We start from the raw sequence: 13693 nt of genomic DNA, 5'->3' as shown, positions 1-13693 counted from the left end.
TACTATGAAGTTTGAAGGCACTAAGTAATAGAGCTTAAAAAAATAAGTTAATCATTTATGGTTCCATAAGATTGACTGAAGGAGGTCGGACATTCAGCTGATATTCTCCAAAGACCATAGCTGCTAACCATTTGTGCTGCTCCTCTTTCAACGATCCTGCTAAAGTGTTTCCGAAAAATGGACTTTCTTTACACCTAAAATAGAATTTTTAATAATAGCTTACGATACTAAAGTTTGATATTAAGAATAAATATTTTTAATTTGCTTCTTAATGCTTTAATATTTTTTCAACAAAGGAAAAATATGTTTTAACATTTGAATTAGTGATTACCTAGTTGGTTTTTTATTTTTTGCTATGAATGTGATAGACCATCTGCAATAAAAAAAATATATACATGCTTTTAAAATATCCGTAAAGAAACTTCGTTCATTATGCATTGGAAAAAATATTGCATTTACCCTGTCTGTGGATTCCGCTTTGGCTCGTGGCCTAAATACCAAATGATATCTTCTACTTTCCATTCATACAATACATTTGCACAGACCTTATCTTTGTAACAATAAAGTTTCGCGTGACTAAATTCAAAGAGGTAGTTCTTAAAATTTTTCGACTTTGTATCAGCGAATTTAAGTTCACCAGATGTTGTCATTGGTGGTTTTATCTGAAAAGAAAAAAAAACATTGCAGATTTACCATTTTTTATTACTATCGTTTAAGAAGTTTGTGGTGTAGTATTTTAAATATACTGGAGAAGACAATATCGAAACATATTAAAAATGAGAAATAACCAGATCTAGCTTAATTCAACCACATCCTGTTTATGTGGTCAGCAAATCTACACCTTTCTTTCTCTACTGACTCATGTGATTTGATCTTGACTAAGCAGCTCTCTATAGAAAATAATTTCAGGCTTGTATGACCAAGAAATTGCGTAAAACTTTTGTAATATTAATATACAAGATATCACTTTAATATAAACTTATTCTAATATTGTAACAATTATCTTAATCATTAAATGTGCAAAGTATCAAAGACATTTTCACATAAAAGTTGAAATAAATCATATTAATGCAGATCATTTAACATGGAACACCCTTATATATGTATAACGTAATCTCGTTGTAACTCTATCGCTATCGTATTTACCAGAGGTGCTATATCCTTGTACAGCCGATCTTTTTTAAGTATGAGGACGTTGTCCTTCCTATCCTCAGAATCCCAGTATCCCCACCTCGCCACTGCTTCGAGGACACGCTCTCTATGATGCAGCGGTCTTTCCAGTGCACCAGACAATGTATACTCCTCCAAACATAATTCATGCGTTGGCATATTGGTTTTTTCCGCCAGTTCCTGGCACACGTCGAATGCAGTCTTTTGTGGTCCAATCTACGAAACAAAGTACTTGGAATTAATTACAATCATAGAGTGTTGCAAAATAAAAAGCACGTACATTTCACAAGGAAAAGTGAAAATATTTCCATTTAAAAAAAAACTAAGTTAACTAAGTTTCACTAAATTAAGTGAAATGTATTCTCAAAATGTCATGTATCTTTGGAACATCCTGTATAAGGCAACGGGTTAAGATGAACACGACTAAAAGGAATTCTCACGGTCACATTGACGCATTCCCCTTCTCTCGAGAAGATGTATATCCAAATCTTGAGATCACCCGATGGTGCTCCGCGAAGACCGTTGTTCGATCCGTGATGCTTTTGCAAAACCTCTAAGATTCTCGCCTCTTTCGCCAAATCCGCGGCTGTTAATTGATACAATTTTGGATAGAGCTTTATCAGATCGCCTATCACCCTGGTCTCCGCCCTGTTCCACTCCTCGGCGCTGTTCTCGCCGGCGTGCATTAACGTTGGTCCCCAGATCGCGGAAAGATTCTCACAGGTCATCAGGTTCTTGGAACTCTGCTGACTCAAGCAGTGAAGGTGAGCAAGAATCCTCCTGATCGTCGCCGCAGGTATAGAAGTCAGCGTGGATAGTAACTTTCTGTATGCCAATACTCGTTCGTTCTCATTCACGTTTTCTGGAAACAGAAGCGACGCCCTTTATTTTCTGATCATTTATTATAGTATCTGATACTATTAGAACATTAGTTTGTTAAACTGTTTTCGTACACAGTTAACATTATAGTTAAAAGAAAAACGAACATTTTAAAATATCTGAGTTGAGATTAAAAGACACAAAAAGAGAATACTGTAATTTCTTGTAATTACAGAAATTATGAATATTATTTGCACAAAGATATCCTGTTGCATAAAAAAGTACGTTTTTCATTGCTGTTAAACGGTTGATCGGTTGAAACGATATAAGTTCAATATACTTTACAATGAAGGATATAAACCTATCTTGCTAATCGCAAAATACACGTCACCTGTGCTGCACGTTGTCTTTATCTTTAGTAGCGACTACAAATGATCATGTACGGTGTGTTTTTTATCACAGATGCACGTGTGTTGCTTTCACTAAGAAACGCGCGAAGGCTCGTTATGAAAAGACATGATTCATCGGTGGCCTCCGTGTGATTCTCACGCGGCGTTCCCCTGTGCAGCAGACCGGAAATCAGCTGCAGCAGTTGCAGAAATTTGAGTGCTTGAGTTCAACGTTCGTACATCGTTCACTCGTCTCTCTATTAAAATACATAACTCCCCTTTGAACAAGTGACACTGGACAGGAACCACCAATTATTGCTCTTAACACTTTGCTGTCGGGAGACTAGTTTTCTAGTCTGAAGCATACTGACGCTCGACCAGCGGGAGACTTATCAGGACGAGTCTCGTACGACTCACGCTCACTCTCTCTCGAATCCCACAGAAAGACAGAGTTTTTAACGTGTTTTCATAAATTTATCCATTGCCGAAATGGATTGGAGTGATATTGAAAGAGAAGAAAACGAAATATTTGCTGACAGATCATCAGATTATTCTTGCAATGATAGTGAGTTTTCGGACAGTTATTACTCAGAAGATAGCGACATTGTGCCTGTGAAAAATCGCAATCGTTTTCGTATTTTATCTAGCAGTGACTCGGAAGATGAAATTAATTTTGATTTTTTCACTTTGTGAATTTGCTCGGGTTTGCCCGCTACAGATTATGTAGCCCGACAGCAAAGTGTTAATGAGAGAATATTTTGGAGGGTAAGTCGGTCTAAAAAGAAAACGCAACAATCATAAGTACTCGCTGCATAATGAATTTTTCAGTAAATAAACAGTTTAATTCAATTTATAGTGATGTGTAGATATGGATGGAATTCTTCTTCGACGAATCAGAAAGGATTCTCAAGATAAGAAATCTTAATTGTTGTTTTTTTCAAAATAGAAAGTAGATAATAATTTATTCCCATCGTTTTCTATAGTAAGTAGAATCGAAGGAAAATGCTTTCTCTTCTTTTAGTTGTATTAAGGGTGATAATAGTATGTACATTAAATAATGTCCAAAAGTGGTTGAATCTGTAAGTAATGATACCGGAAATTCGACATTATACTTCCTGATAAAACCGGCTACAATGTGAGAAAGTACGCGTGGGTGCGAACACGAACCAGCTTGACATTCTTCTTATAATTACGTATGCAAATGATGGTCGGGGGCAAGGAGCGATTTATTTGCACGTTTTACTCTTCAGGAAGATGTTCTATATTGTTTTTAAATGAACCAGCAATTGGAAGAAAATTTGCCAGTACGTTCAATTTGAAAATGTACATATGCATACATTTGTCTTCTTTATCCTTATTTCAACCTTTTTCTGTCCATTGTAACAAAGGAATTTCTTTTGCAAGTAGAATTCCAGGCCAAACTATGTATCTTTTTACGTACACAATGCAACATGAGAAAATCGATGTTACACTCTCAGGAAGTGGAACAGCTGTTACAGGATATTCTTGGTGTATTACAAAATCTTACCACTTAATGTTCAATTAAACACCTATTTTGGTGAGAAGTTTTCCAATTATGTGTAAATAACAAGCAACTGTAGTTTCTCTAATGCTTCGTACAACTAAATCCTTCTACGTACAATGATTCACTGCAATTAGAGAAATCAATCTGAACGACGTGAATTGTATGTACACAAATAAAGTTTGTATATCGTTTCCCTGTAATTCAATTGAACATTCCTCAAGATGGTATAGTTTCGTTGTTAAAGTATCCATTTAAGAGAGTAAATCCGATCACAAACAGTCAAGGACAATGAGTGTTCCTTACCTGAGGTGAAACAAAGCCGATCGTGAATGTTAGGGGGGAACAATGGATTCGGTAAATCACGGAGGAACCTTCTGAGAACCGTGGCGACATCGTGCTCCGTATATGCGCTTCTCGTAATTTGCGTAGCCCATGCGTCGTGACGGAAGGCCTCCAATAATTTAACCACAGCACTATTGGACCCATTCTGACGGTAAATACCCTCTGACATGATACCTATAACGTTCCAGTTATAATTAACATAATGTTGCGTTAACATTGAAACGAGAAAAGATTTGCTTTTACTAATTTAAACGAATCTTGCCAAAAAAAAAAGAAAAAGAAAAGGATAGTAAGGAAAGTTTATTTTTCTATAAAAATTCAATCCACCCATAAGCTTCATACTGTTAATACAAAAGAAAAAAAAGATACCTTAATACACTAATATTGTAATGATAGATTTAACGTATTGAAGTAAAGAGTCTTCATCTGTTTATCATATGTAAGTGAAATGACAGATGATCACACTGTACAATGATGTTTACCATGAGCATAAATAAAATTGATGCACTTGTCAAGGATCACAGGCACGTTGTCCTGCGTTAGTTGCTGCTCCTCCAAAGCAGAGCCACAGGTAGTAGCAGCTTGATAAAGTGCATGTCTCCATGCAGATCCTTCGTGAGTCCCTGGTGCAGCCACATGCAGTGCACCGCTGCCACCTGCGTCGACGACCACTACCGGAACGGAACCGGCACCGGCACCGGAATTCGGTCCTTCCTGTTCTCGTAAAACTGTAACAGAGCATCGAAATCACTTCGTCACTATGTATATAATAACTAAACTATTAATATTACAATGAACCTTGGAATGTATTAATCCATGTTAATATTTTTCTCACGTTAACTAATACTCTGGGTGAAAATTCACTTGAAAAACACTCAATTCACTCCTTTTTGTTATTCATGATGTGCTGTAAGTTGGTGGAACGACACAGCTGAAACTACATTAATCTGTGTTAATATAAAATTCAACAATTACTCGAAGGTTACAGAATTTTGAATATGCAAAACGTATTGTTGATTAAAAAAAACTGGAGAAAAGGCTGGATGAGAATTCACGTTAAACGATCGATACATTCCATAACTAATTAGCTTTATAGCTAGAATTGATCGGGATAGTCTGTAAAAGTCTCGACAAGCACTTAATAGCACGTGCTCCGCCCATTGCGAGACAGACGTACAAAAATAGTCGCCGAAGAATCGTTTATGCATTCCAGCCGATGTGTTCGTTGTAACAGCTGCATTTTTATAACTGTTTCACTGTGTAAGTAGGTCGTACGAAAGACGTATTCCCTACGACAAACGTGATTGCAGATGAAAAAATATATTTTCTCCCGGTTGCGCGAGCAAGTGGGTCAGCGATAATTTGTTTTATCGTTTTTTCATTGTTGTACGATTCGCCCAATAACGAATAAACGTGACAACGATTGGGCATTGCGCGTCGTAAGTTTAGAGATTTCATTTTACGTGTAATTATGCAAATGTCTATCAAACTGTAGAGTCAGTCATGTCGGAACAAATTTCGTGAATTGCTCCTCGTTGTTTGCCCTTTTCAGCATGCAAATAGGCTGATTGTTTTATTTACCATGGTGTTATACATTGGTAAAATGTCTCGTCACGGTGTCCATACGGTAGGTCAGAAGATTGTTTCTGCTATAAATCGTCACGCTGTCTGGTGACGCATTTGTCAAGGTCAGACCTCGTTATTCGTTTTAAAAGTAAGTACATTACAAACGCATAAAATAAATAAGTCTTTGTGATAAATGCAACATGATAGTACCTATTTGGGTGAACAATTTTTATCGCCAAACTGCAACGATTTTGTGTAACAAAACCCAAAAAAAAAAGAAAGAAATTTACCAATACATCGTGCTTTCCGAAGATCAAGTTCTCCGAAAGTTATGGCCATGAAAGGGTCCAGAGACTTCGTGTAAATTAAATTTCGTTGATGCAGGAGAACCCAAGCCGGAAACCACGTACCTGTTACGCCTTCCTGGAACACGCATCGATTAGTGTTAATTGATACATAATTTATCTGCAATCCAGCCAAGATAATTGTGTGAAAAATTACAGAACCGTTTAACAAGCCAATTTTTATACAATCTTTCTAAAACACAGCCAACGAAGAAACACCCGTTATATTCCGCATGATCTGTAGGACATCATCGAGAAATGGATGTTCGATCGTTAGAAAGTGGTTTTCTCCAAACAAAGTCTTAGTCGGCGAAATTTGAACAAAAACTCTTGGCACACACGCTGTCTCCTTGATGAATAATAGAAAAAAAAGAACCAATGAAATAAATTTTCTACAATGTCACGCTGCAATTCTTTGATGTTCATTCGACAAATATCGAGAATCGACGAATTTTTAAATACCCGTTAAACGTTGTATTTTAACAAGAATTTTACATAAATACCTTTCGATCGTTAACACACAGATACCTAGCAAGTGTGTGAATTCGAAAAAGCAGCATTACATTTCGATAATTCTAGATTGACTCGTTCTGTTTGCCAATTTTTCTCTCTTTACCTTTAAGTAGGCCCATCCTGCTCTCGTCAGTTCGGCCGTGTATTTCGTGGGAAAGACCGAAGTAACGGCCTCCAATATTCTCTGGGCCCAAATCCTTCGTTCTGCGATACCTTTCGCGTAGAATACGTGCACACTCGGTCTTCCTTCGCCGCTAATTGCTATGCAATGTACTGTTTCGCCATCAACTACCCTGAACATTTTAAAACGCCTTTGTTATTCCCCCTTAACCTTGCCGTATGCAAATCTTGCTTCGTATTCACATTTCTCTCGACCAGCGAGAGCCTCTATTTTTGTTTTCTCTACAAAGCTAACGCTATTTATCTTCGTATAAAAGAAAAAGCGAGAAACGATCAAGGACACGTCCATTCGACTGGACGTTAAAGTAAGACCAAGAGGAAAGCAGGACCAGAAAACACCGGTTCGATTTTACAACGAAGTCGGAATTTCTCTACAATTTAATACGTCGGTCTCTTTAGAAACTAAAGATCAATTTGAACGAAAGATAATGCTTCTCGATCACGGTTCGTCTAACTCTCTCGTCTTCACGTGAAACGTTCCGTTTCCTACGAAGTATCATTACGCCGTAGAGCGCGTCGTTCTTCTATCGACAGAACGAAAAAAGCAGACTCACTTGACGTCCTGCAGAAGATGAATGCTGTACACTGTCTCGAGGTGAATGACCTCCTTCAAAGTAGACATGCCCTTATCGGTGTAAAAGGAGAGCTTCTGGTCGGCCAAGACCGCTGCCCTCGGTACCAGATCCTTCGCCCTTTCTATACCAGCACCGGTCCTGTAAACGATCCCCCGGTGCGTCGCCAGATTCTGCAGATCGTTCACCCTTGGCCTTTCCAGTTTCGTCGATTTCACGACCGACACACCGCCGCTATGGTCACGATTTCTGGACAGCAATTTACTGCCGCTCTTCACGAAACTCATCACGTTCGGCCTGATCCCGTGGCCCCCGGACTCGTGCCTCAATTTTTTCAATTTCTGGATCACGCCCACGCGTCTGTGCTGCTCCTCCGTGGCCTTTCTTCCAGGAGGACTCGGTGCCTCGTCGGTGGTTGTGTTCGCCATTGCTGTACTCGTGACTGGATCGTATGAAATATATATATGTATTTATCGTTTCGATCATCTCGATAAAATATGATCGTCGTTCGAACATTCCGCTACCAAGAGAAACTACCATCCCCCACTCGTCAAAGTTTCACGCGAGTGAGATAATAAAAAATTCAATTTTTTTGTGAATAGTATAGGTAGTTGTGAATAACATTTTTTTCTTTTTTTTTGGAGAATTGGTACAGTTTTCTTAAATAGAACGAGTTACATAGGTAATTTGAAGTGAGAGATTCGTGAGAGATTTATTTATTTAAACTTTGAATTTTTTAACATTTTCTTTGATAGATTTTGTGAATGGACAGTGCTGCACGTAAAGTGTGAAATTTACTTAGTTCGAGCGATTGTGTTGTTAAGTGAACTACCAATTCTAGTCACGCTTGCTTGACGGTACAATCTTCGTACCTATGTATGCATATGTATGAACGTATGTACACCTCATTGGAGACTAAACGGTGGACTGGAGACAAAAGGCGTAAAGAAGCAAACTGATAATTAGTAAAATCGCTAAACTGTGACATTTACAGGCAACGATATTTATTTAAACAATCTTACTGGGTAAAAAAACGTATTGAAACATTTGAAAGTGTCATTAACGTCTTGTTTGCACATTATCTTATCTTCGTTAATTATTCTTTTTGATATATGGTTATTAGAACAGAATTCCATTGCACGTTATTCATTGCTCCTAAGTTTCAAGAATACATACTAAATTTTTAAAGACATCTATCTTTATCTATAAAGTCGTGGTTCAGAATCTACCAAAAATTACACTTTGTCAAAATTGAAGAGTTCCATATCACAACGTTGTGGTACACCCAAATCTCAAATTTTCAGAAACTGAGATAACAATATTTTCGACGCCGTTAAAAATTATCCTGTACCAATGGAGAATGCTCGAGATACTCATTTCTACATTTCATCTGTACACCATCTTCTTGAACAGTGATACACAGAGGTCTCTTCGTTTTTCGCTTCTCCTGAAAATTTGACTTTTTCATACTTAAAACGTTGTGGTTTGTAATCCTTCAATTGTAACACAAGCGAAATAATTACCTGGTGATCCAGCATCGGCGGTCACGGTCTTTGACGGCGTCGAGGACGACGACGAAGGTGGAGGAGGTGGAAGTGGCGCATCGGTAGAACGACTTTTCGGTGTCGGTTTTCTAGGCGGAACAGCGGGTTGTTTCCGCGTGACAAGATGCGCCAATTTCGGTAGCAGAGCGGGATTCTTTCCCGTGGAAATTTTGTCAGGCTGCGAGACAATCTCTGTCACGTCGTCGTATTCGTCTTTCGGCAGGGAATCGAATCTCTTCGGGGGTTCCGGCGGCACCGACAAAACTCGTTCTACGTTCTCTTCTTCCGCTTCGTTCTCCTGCTCCTCCTCGGTCTCGATCGCCTCTTGAAAATCCAGGATACTACCAGCACTGCTCGGCGAGTCGTTGGTAGCCAACAAAGTCTCTAGTAACATCAGATCGTTGTTCTCGAAGTTGCTGTAAACGTTCTCATTGGAGGTCTTCGCGAACGGATCGAACTCGAACAATAAAGATTTACTGTTCTGTCTGCCCTCCGAGGTGTTCGGCGCTGTCTCTTTCTCCTCTTGCACCTTCCGCGGCAACAGATTTTCGTACAGAGAGTTCTGAATCGACGTTTGACTCTCATTGGACGCCAAGGATCGTCGATCGAGAAGAGGCACGTCTGTGTCCTCCTCCGCGCTAGATATCCTGTCCAGCTCGTCGAGACACTCGGATTTGCCTACCGGTGCAGCGTCATAGAAGGTCCAGGAATCGGATCTGGATAATCTCTTGACGTCCGATTTGTCTTGCGAGAGAGCCACGTTAACATCGGACAGGTTCAAGCTCTGGTCTGAATCACTGGCCTGATGAAGAAACGGTACATGATTTATTTTTTCTTTTTCTTTTTTTTTCTTTAGATAAAACAGGATTATAGTTTCTTCTTGTTGTATCGATTTTGATGTCTCCGTCAGTTTTTTCCACTGTGTCTTTTAATGAAAGCAAACGTCGAAATAATATGTTCACGCGTTATGACTATTTTGATATTCTGCTAATTAGAGTATTTTAATTGTCATTATCTTATCAATATTTTAATTAGTGTTGTTTTAATATCTTCACGCTCCAACGTTTTCCTTGTGGTCATTATTTCTAGTAGGATATAGTAAAAAGTGAAGATACGAGAAATGTAAATATTCATTAATAATAAAAAGCGTGAAGTACATATTCGTCTGGATAATGTTCTGGTGCATATTCAATTTTGTTGCACAAATAGATCTGTATTTATGTTATCATAAACGTATAGAAAATAGTACAGCCGACAAGAGAGAAATAATTCATTTGTCTGATAGAAATCAAAATGTTCTAATTAGTGGAAATAATCATAGAAATTGAACGAGTGATAAGTGACTGGTTGACTGTCAGGCGTTAGTAATTGACAGCGTAAAGAAGTAAGTTAATGACCTCGTGGACTAAAAGTGCTCCTCTCAATATGTAATCTCACAGCTTATCAGATACATCTTTAAAATTCCACTGTACATTTACATTCACAGTGTGAACCAAACTACTCAATAACCACTTCTTCCATTTATAAATTACACCAAAACCAAACTGCTCTTCCAATCTTATCTTACTTATTATTTTTTCATTATTTCCACTGCATATTAACCTTGCTAAATAATACGGTCCCTTAAACGGTCACAAAACACTGCAAAAGCAAGAAGAAACAAGCAGAAAAAGTAACGAAAAAATAAAATTCTCCGGTTAACGTAAAAGAAAAGTTTCTTAAATGACGTTATTACCTGATTAAGAGCGAAACTGAGGAGATCGAACGACTCGGGAAAGTCCCTGTCGACTTTGTCAGAGATGGTCGAGCTGATCGTGTCGTATCGACTGCTGCCCGACGTGACGGACTGCAGTTCGTCGTAGATAGACTCGTCAGGATGCGGAGGAGGAGGATATGCAGGAGGTGGTGGACTGTGCCGCGTCCCGGAAAGATCCTCCTCGTTTCTGACGCTTCTCAGATTACTGTTCAGAGGACTGTAGAACGAGATGCTGCTGAATATATCGTCGGCCGGCATCGAGGTGCATCTCTCATCCTCCACTGGATCTTTGTACTTCTTGTTAATAGCTGAATTGTCACGGAGGAGATCGTCTTGATTCAACGAGGTCAATCGACGGGTCAGAAGGTTTTTCACCGATTTCTCTAATCGTATACTAACGTTCTTCGTGCTGGATATCACCGCCCGACCCTTCGTCGTCATCTCGTCTTTCAACTGGCGAGAACTGGTGCTCAACGTGCGAAAAAATTCATTGTTCGTCGTACGTATCTCCGGGTTCGATTTCGAATCGTCGCTTTTCTCCGATTGACTGGAATCGCTGTGGCTGTTGAACCGGGCCGCCGGTAACATTGGAGGCAGCAACCTCCTCGGTGCTGGTACCGGCCGCTCCGGCATCACCGATCTAGGTTTCGGTATCGGCTTCTCCTCCATCTCGAACGGGAATTTTTCTGCCTCGCCGCTTGCTTTTAACCGAAGGATCCAGGAACGTAGAAGTTGCGCCACATGCTTCGGACCCCTTAACAATGTTTCATTTCGTTCATTCATATGTCTGTTTTAAGCTGCGTTCTCTTTTCTTTTTTCTTTAATTTTATCGCTATTTTGAAATTTGCAAGACAGCTGAATAATTTAACTTTATTTGGCAAACAAAATCTTCAGACGTTTTTCTTTTTTAATTCGGACTGAGTGTTCTGCAATACGAATAAGTTTGATTGAGAAAATTTCGGTATTATTACAAATCGTACAGTTCTCGATAATTACAGGGATAATAAATTTTCTGTTTTAAGACAACAGTTCGATTCGACCGTCTTTTTACCAACTCCTCTGTATTTTAGATCATCCGAAAGCGATGCAGTGTTACGCCGTTTGTTTCTTTATACAATCTTGCTTTTATCTGATGATTTTCTAACTTAAGGATATTATTTTCCATTTTAATCTGATTCGAGTAATTCCTGAATGCTAAAAAAAAAGAAAAGAAAATTTAATGTTTAATACCGTGAATGAATTTAATAACATGACTGAAAAAGTGTTTATGGGAATACATGATTGTTTCCGGAGCGAATTCAACCGTCTCATGTTATAATTACATCAATTATTCGGATGTCGTCTCGTCAACCTGTGCCAGGGGACTTGATAGTATCGCGTTCTCTGGAACTTGAGACGTAAAACGAGCCACAAGCGGCGAGAAACGACAGAGGAGTGGTGAACTCTTTTAATTCGGTCTTTTCTTAATTCACGACTCTTTATACTTCGCAATCACTTAAGTCCAATCAATATTAATCAGTCTAATATGAAAGATCATGACTTTCGACGGCGTCAATGAGAGTTTGTGAAAAGCACACGAGTGTGTAATGTACTTTTACCAATGTACACACACGTTTCACCAAGTGAATGTCCAATTTGCAACGATTAACACAGCTATTCCGAAAAGAAACGTATGGCTTTTCATTACAGTTCAATTATTCAACGTGTTACGCGATTTAAGTTGCTTCGTTAATACATAGAGTTCGATATAAACAATATTTAATAAGCATATTTTACAGATGCATGATTTGTAAATAACGAAAAGCGTACAGTGGCTCGTAGTACCACCACAAAGCAGTGAAAGTATGCTGAACTTATCGAGCAAATAGAGAACTCATTTCTGATCTTGCAACACACATGCGTAAGCCTGCTGGCACCTGTTCTCACGTTGCATAATTAAAATGCAAATTCAAGTACGAACGTTCGTATCCATTGAGCAGATTGTTTTTTCCATGCAGTTGCATTAAAAAGAAAAAAAAAAATGAAGAACTGTTAATAAATAATTAAAATATGAATGAAGTAGGTTAAGATCGAATGAATCATATGATTCACAATGCTCGAGCGATTTGTGTGTAATAACTTAAGCATCGAGATATATATATATATTATCAAGCGAATATTTCTAGGAATGATAGTATATCAATGGATCATACGTCGCAACATCCGAAGATGGCTCCTCATTTTCGAAATCCCGACGAGGCGTTGAACACCGACTCGAAGAACTATCAACATTTGCTCCGTACATTCTACCAACGATAGTTACTTAGATTATAAAGACAGCTCAGCGCGAAGCACTTCTACACGGTTGAATCACCGCTTCCGAGTCACGTGATTAGCAATGAGCGGTTGGAATAAGTCATGTTTTATAATTTCGATTGGTCTTGATTATCGGCTTCGTTCACACCTCTTCTGGTGTTCGATAATTTTCGTCTAATTGAATTTCACGTTAATCGTAACTACAGTCGACTGCCAGTTCGTTGTTTTAACAATTTCTTTCTCGTTATTCTTCCAATAATTTTTCGCACTTTTTAAAAGATACATTCCATTTTTGTAACAGTGAAACGTTTTTGTCCTGTAAAATATTTCAGTTATTTTATTCGAAACGCGAAGTTTTATTCGCGTATGTCAAGTGTAACACGATATATGCAAATCTGGGGAAACGAAGATGTATATATCATTAAGGAAGCAATTTAAATGATAATCATACGCGTATTTCGTACGCAGTATTTCAAACGTAATTGTCAGGCTCAATGTATTACTCGTTTGAACCGTTTCATTCTGTCGTACTTATTTCGAGTATCATCCCGAACGAACATTTATAACATCACTAACAGGTAAACTACACGGGACAAATAATTTCTCACCTTGCATCAACATATACAATAGCTAGAAATTCAAAATGTTCCATTCCCGCGAAAACTGTAAACTCTGTCA

At 38.5% G+C, this 13693-nt stretch overlaps 1 protein-coding gene across 1 annotated transcript; it reads right to left on the bottom strand.

Moving 5' to 3' along the window:
* Window positions 1-39: 39 nt before the first annotated feature.
* On the bottom strand, window positions 40-13311 carry LOC108570444. Its single transcript, XM_017932307.1, has 13 exons — window positions 12913-13311; window positions 10700-11474; window positions 8944-9766; window positions 7403-7862; window positions 6772-6961; window positions 6102-6234; window positions 4728-4973; window positions 4207-4419; window positions 1611-2032; window positions 1147-1386; window positions 460-662; window positions 332-373; window positions 40-194 (listed from the first exon to the last, which is right to left on the bottom strand). Exons 1-13 carry the CDS (start codon window positions 13002-13004, stop codon window positions 56-58), a joined length of 3978 nt encoding a protein of 1325 aa, XP_017787796.1. The 5' UTR covers window positions 13005-13311; the 3' UTR covers window positions 40-55.
* Between the last annotated feature and the right edge of the window lie 382 nt (window positions 13312-13693).

This window comes from Habropoda laboriosa, unplaced genomic scaffold (genome assembly GCF_001263275.1).
Source record: "Habropoda laboriosa isolate 0110345459 unplaced genomic scaffold, ASM126327v1 scaffold84, whole genome shotgun sequence".
NCBI classification, from domain to species: domain Eukaryota; kingdom Metazoa; phylum Arthropoda; class Insecta; order Hymenoptera; family Apidae; genus Habropoda; species Habropoda laboriosa.
Note: the sequence above shows the minus strand (reverse complement) of the source record. Positions and strands in the feature narration are given on the sequence as shown.